Source organism: Gymnodraco acuticeps, unplaced genomic scaffold (assembly GCF_902827175.1).
Source record: "Gymnodraco acuticeps unplaced genomic scaffold, fGymAcu1.1, whole genome shotgun sequence".
NCBI lineage: Eukaryota > Metazoa > Chordata > Actinopteri > Perciformes > Bathydraconidae > Gymnodraco > Gymnodraco acuticeps.
The window spans coordinates 4762071-4768647 of record NW_022990981.1 but is presented as its reverse complement, the minus strand read 5'-3'; the positions used below and the strand labels follow the sequence as shown (position 1 = coordinate 4768647).

Here is a 6577-nt window from a genome sequence, read left to right as displayed (position 1 = left end):
TTACTGCTGATATGCAGCACACAAGTAAAGATGATTAAGTCAGTTTGGAAGGCAACAGTAGGAAGAAAAACGTGCAGGTCTTTAAATGATTTAACAACTCTCATCAGGCTGATCCCAGCAGTAAGCATACTTGAGTGCATTTGCTGAACATGGCCACAAGAAGAGGAGAGTGCACACTGTGTCTGTGTAATTAAAGCGTCGTCCCAGAGCGGTGTAGGATTTCTATTAAGCCGGTGATTCTCCTGTATAAAGTGTTTGGGGAGCCGCAGCCTGACAGGGTAATGAATGGAGGTGTGTGAGCGCGGGGCGTTCACTGCCACGGAAGGGCTTTTAAATGACTGTTGAAGAGAGGGAAGCAGCCCTGGGTTACTTGTTGGGAATAAATACCTGGAGGTCACATCGAGGTTTCAGGGAAGCACGAGGGGAAGTTAGAGAGAAGGAGGCCGATTACCTTGGCATTTCTGTAACTTGATGCACATCAAGTTACAGAAATGAACCAGCCGCAAGGGGGGGGGGGGGGGGGGGGGGGGGCTGGACACATACAGATACTGCAAAAGACAGACAAAGTACATAGAGACATGACGCTACTGCAAATGTTTTATTGAAGAAAGAAAAAAGAAACACCAGTTGACTACAGGCCCCTTCCAATGACCCCCAACAGATGCTTCACCAACACCACAGGGTCCAGCTTCTCATTCAGACTCTGCTGCTGCAGCCTCACACCGCGGCTGAAACATCTTCAACTTCGGTAAAGAGTCATGGCACCATCTTTGAGGGAGGCAACACAGCAACAGTATGGTGACTGTACTGCACAGACACGGGCAGAAACAAAGACAGTAGACCACCCAAATACATCAAACTAAACCAAAAGAACCAGTACGGTCTTTATACTTCTTTAAGTCAGATGTGTTCACAGACTGTCCATAATAATATACTGTAGCAACAGGAGAGTTTAAAACAGCTTTTATGGCCCATGAGGTTTAACTCTGTGAACGAGTACACTTTGTACAAACATGCTAATAAGCCAATAATAAAATATATAACAATACAAAAAAGTCTAAAACACAAGAGAGTGCTGCCCCCTATAGTTTCCCAGCTAGCTGTTAACAGCCTGCCTGCCGTGATAATTCTCCGTGGGTTTGTCCTGATGAGTGACATACATTTCCATCACACATTTGAGTGTGCGGCTTTAGAACAGCGTCACATCCTTTACCAAGCCGCAGCTCTTTCATCTGGACTTTAACACAGCACAGGCTGTTGTTAGCATGTGCTGCTAACAACACTTCTGATTGGTCCAACGTTAAATAAGAATTGTATATAAGCACTACTGCATGGCTTTTGTTCAGCTTTTGTTCACCTGAATGTTTAGTCACTCTGACATCTTTATTGTGACACACCTAACCCTGTGTGATTACCCCAGCCCGTCAGGAGGGGCGCGGTCAATGCTAACTGAGCCCTCCCTGAGTGCTGAAAACCAACAAACAAATGTGACATCATGTTATAAAGAGGGTCTTCTTCACCTTTGTTGCCTAACAACCAGTCCCCATCATATGGCTTACTGAGTCAGCTGCCAAACAGCCCACCTCATGGCTCTGTACCTGAACAAAAAACCTTGAAAAAAGTGTTTTCTGTACTAGAGAATATTGTTGTCCCCAAACTAATTATAGTAATCTATTTTAATAACTAGTTATATGAAATAAAAGGTGTTAGATATGACAGAACATGGTGTTCCCAGCTGGATTTGATATTTATAACAAGCCTTTAAGATCCATTACAATGCACTGGTGAGTTGCAGTGAGTTCAGTTCGCCCACCCTTGGATGGGGAAACAGTGTTTTCATCCTCATGTAGAAGATGTGTCCTGGCAAAGGTCTGATGAATGTTTATTTATGAATTATTTATATTATTGGGCTTATTAGCAAAGTTATGCACAGAGTGTAACCGTGGGTAAAACATGGCTCACAAAGCTTTGTAACCAGAGTAACGGATTACAGTACACACACATGTTGGTATATCTGCTATCCTAATGGCACTAAACAGAGAACACGACAACACGTCTGTTATCGGGGCTGAGGAACACTGAGAGCAACAGCAGACCTTAATGCTACTCAGACTGTGTTGTTGAAAGGCACCCTGTGGAGTTTTCCTGTAAACACCCAAATGCAAACAAAATGAATGAATTTCCTTTGTAAATAAACATTTGCAGAGTCGACTGTTTGCACACTTTATATTGTTGTGACTATGAGTCTTTTTTTTGCCCGCTTGCGTCTGTACTAAGCGATACACAGTCACTTCCTGCAGAGGATCTCAGAGCTGCACATTATGTTGTTCTTCATCGGTTATTGTGTCACTCATTGTTAAAATGAGACTGCACTCGGCCAGGCCTTCGCTCAATGAGAACCCAATCATGAACACATGGTTCCACAGCTAGCGGTGAAAACTCCACAGGGTTCCTTTAACTCACAAACATCACATTGCTCTAGTAATTACAAAAGTAACTATCAAATCAAACGGTGAATCTGCTGGTCAAACGACTGGATGGTCCCTTCTTCGCCCATTACCTTTCCACACACTAAATCTAAAAGACAAGTGTCACTGGTACGACAACACTGACACACAGCACAGTGACACAAAGTCACGCAGTACCCACGGCATGGTTTCTATTAAAGCATCATTATAAGGACACTTGTGCTTTCATCTGTACAGGTAAAATATGTCCTTATTCATAAAATGTCTTATAAAGTGTCGATGCAATTAACATCAAAAATTGCATAGCCATTCCTAATCTGTTATTTCTATCAGACTTACAAAACAATCACTAATGTAATCTAATCATTCTCTGCTCAAAAACCATATCATACAACTCAGATAATAGGCCCTTTCTATTTGAATGGAATGCCATGATTGTACTGTTCAGGCCAACAGAAAATAAAACATAACAGCAAGTTCAATTAGAAAGTAAAAGATGTATGTTTGTTAAAAAGGGAATGGCACTCAGCAGCTGCCTACTGAGGGTTTGTCTTTGACACTCACACTTCTATTGAGGATGACTGTGGTCCCGTTATGTGTCAAATAGTTGCACACAGAATATGTACACAGTGAATACGGCAGTTTAGATTCTTTGGTGTTCAGTCAAGTGTTTTGAAGTAATAAGCTCCTGTGATAATATGTTCCCTATTAGAGTACCGTATGTCTGTGTGACAAACACTACAATGAGAAAAGTGCTCTGACCAACAAACGGGTTTCCTAAATACTGATAAAGCTACAGCCATACACATATCTGCACCTGTCGTCCACATGTTGGAGTCAGACTCCCTTCAGATCCAAAGAACCCATTGGCAGGACATTTAAATACATACGACAAGCTGGAGGATTATGATACGAGATAATAACACGGAGTGAAGATATATTGTTTTACTGTTAACTGCTTCGTTTAAAGATTTGAGATTTTGGGAAATATTCGTTTTTTCTTTTGAGAGTCAGAACAGAAGATTGAAGTCGCTTTTTGATATGCACGCTCAGCACATGTGGACATATTAAACTGAGCTTAGCATAACGAGTGGAACCAGTGCACCAGGGGAACAGAGTTTTGGTGAGTAAAAACATTTTTAAGGAACTTAAAAAGTGCATTTTTATTTCACCTGTTCTTACGTCATAAACACAGAAGAGATAAATATCTAGATCTGAATAGGATTTTTCTTTGGCAGCAGGCTATCTGTATCATGGTTTTATTCTTGTCTGAACGCCTGCTGTATATGGTATAAAACACAGTGACATCAGATCAAAACCATTTCCCAAAATCTCGAACCACTCCTTAACACAGTTAAACATCTCACAGCCTCTCCTGCTGTGATGTACCGAGTCAATGGATACATGTGATGCTATGTACTGAGAGTGTGTGTGTGTGCTGAGGAATGCAGGCTTCTGTGGATGGGTACGTTTGTGAGAGAGCGAGCGGTGTGTGTTATCACAGGGGGGGTGTTCAGAGGTCGGTGGTGGCCTTGGCGGTCAGGTCCTGGATGCGGCTGCTGTTACAGTTCTTGCAGAGGACGTGTCCGTCCAGAGGGTAGCAGCCCTGGTTGTCCCCCTCTGACAGCAGAGAGCCACAGTCCTGCAGGACACACACACACACACACACACACACACACACACACACACACACACACACACACACACACACACACACACACACACACACACACACACACACACACACACACACACACACATTACAGAGTCATTATGCACGCTCACAGCTGAGACACAGTCCCTCTCTCTGTGCTCACCCCCTGCGTTTAAACCTTTATATATACAGTCTATGGTTTAAACCCAGCCAGTGTGTTTCAGGAGGCTCTCTGTGAGGCGGGACCAGAGTTCAGTTTCTACCAGCTGCTGATTCTCAAATAGAACTAACGAAAGTTATGAAATAGACGATATAAATATATGATAAATAATCTCTGAGATTAAAAAGTTATAAATTCACAGGGAAAAAACAGAAGGAACCACGTCGCTTAAATGTTCAAGGTTGTTATCAAATATCACAGACAGACCTGTGGAGGTGACTGTCTGCTGATGGTTACCTGGCAGAGCCCACAGAAGCTTCAGAGATGAGAGAAGGGGAAATGTTTCTCTGCTAAAGCAGCTTTTTACATCATCCTTACTCGATGGCTGTGTGCACACGCACACACACACACACACGCACACACACACACACACACACACACACACTGAGAATTACAAATGCATCTACTCATGTCTCCGTGGTGACGAGATGCTTCTGTTGGTGCTGAACTAATCTGCTCTGCTTTCCTTTGACCTTTGTGTCTGCCAGGCTCTGTACACACACGGCTCTTTGACAACGTGACACGTTACTTCTCTTTTCGCCAGCACGTCGTGTCGCAGCGCCGCTTATCAGCCAGCGCGGCTGACAGAGTGCTTACTGTGAGAGCCTGAACTCTGCAGAGGAGAGATGGAGGGAGGGTTCAGACCTGGCTGCAAAGGTGACCCGGGAGACGAGCACGATATGCATCCAGACCATAATGACTGTGGACTACAGAGCTCACACAGAGCTCACACACAGAACACACCTCGCAGCGGTAACACTGCACGTGGAAGTCTCGGTCCAGGGCCACGATCCGGACGGTCTCCTCCTGGCCCGGCGCCGGCATGATGGGCTCAGAGCACACACAGCAGCGCGGAGCAAACTTCCTGCAACACACAAGCAGGAAGAACAGGAATGAGCTCACAAATGTCATTTATAATAACTTATCATATTGATGCTGTTTGAGTCTGTGCACACAGCTAACGATGCTTTTATTATTGATTAGTCAGCCTTGTGACCCCTAGAAGTATGGTACCACTGGCCGACCAATGGGGCAAAGCAGGGTCTCAGTTCTTCACACCAGAGTAGACATAGCAAAATGATTCAGACCAATATTGCCCACACATGATTAAAGAGGTTTTCAAACAGCCTGTGCATGTTCCTGTGTTTCATTGTGCATGCACTTCCCCACTAGAGGCTAAACTGTCTCTGAAACGCTGCATATAAATGGTGTATTTGAGGAAAAGCTAAACATAGTAGGACCTTTAGAAATACCAGAAGTGACTTTGAAATGAGTATGTGTGGGAATGCCTTCAGCAGGAAGAGGTGTGTCTAACTATAGGATCAGAGAGGATATGAAAGCAGGCTCAGACCTCAGGTCAGCTGACTGACGGCTGTGGACTCTACCTGAGACATTGACTGCATGCTGGGAATCAGGAAGTGAAGGAGCTTTGAGAAACCACAGTACAGTATTCTCAGAGCGAGATTATTCCTCGACACAAAGAGGCGCGCGGCTCCGGTCACACCTGTCATGTGGAATTAAACGACGGCCCAGTGCAGCTCCTCTAAAGCGAAAAGCTGAGCACTCACACCAAGAGCCCGCTGTTTACTTCTGTTTCCCTTCTGGTCACTGACTAAAGCAACATTTCTGGGAAGGTTAGGGTTATGCAATGGGTGGAGACACAATGACAGGAACTTACTATTACATTCATGTTAGCCACGTCTCATAAGGTCATTGTGCTTGTGGCATTGCTGGCAATATTTCCCTGAAAAGAAAGCCCCATGATGTGATATCTAACTGAATGTGTCAGTCAGTAAATGATTTCAAAGCATTAGTTGATTTGGAATTGAGTTCTTAAGTAAAAGCATTCTTGTTGATATTTGTTGTTGTTGTACTTTTTAGTGCTGCATTTGATATTGAGGTTATCCAAAGGTCATGGAAATGTATCAGGTTACATTACTTTAGATTGTGATACTTAGGTTCAAACACACATCATATTTTATTGTAATGATTAGATTAGAGTTATTGTCCCCTGGGGGAAATTCATTTTCACAGCACTGTACACATACACAATAAATATACAATATATAAACAACAACAATAACACAGACAGCGCCACACTATATATAAATACATATTCAAAGGAACCCTCCAAACCAGTATTTTTGTTCTAAATGTGTTGGACTGGTAGGGTACAGACTAATTATCTTTTCCTGTCAACATGTATATATTTAACTTTTTAGTTTAGTATTTTTT

At 43.2% G+C, this 6577-nt stretch overlaps 1 protein-coding gene across 6 annotated transcripts in view; it reads right to left on the bottom strand.

Moving 5' to 3' along the window:
- Positions 1-583: 583 nt before the first annotated feature.
- Positions 584-6577, bottom strand: part of lpp (LIM domain containing preferred translocation partner in lipoma) — a 202427-nt gene continuing 196433 nt past the window's right edge. For 3 of the 6 annotated variants that reach the window (XM_034235722.1, XM_034235723.1, XM_034235724.1), the window contains 3 exons: positions 5087-5207; positions 4550-4667; positions 584-4110 (listed from right to left, as the gene is read on the bottom strand). In XM_034235722.1, the coding sequence (XP_034091613.1) occupies positions 4031-4110; positions 4550-4667; positions 5087-5207 (319 nt within the window). In that variant the 3' untranslated portion in view covers positions 584-4030. Of the gene's footprint in view, positions 4111-4549; positions 4668-4688; positions 4956-5086; positions 5208-6577 lie in introns of those variants that run through there. The other 3 variants (XM_034235725.1, XM_034235726.1, XM_034235728.1) reach the window with 3 other exon arrangements.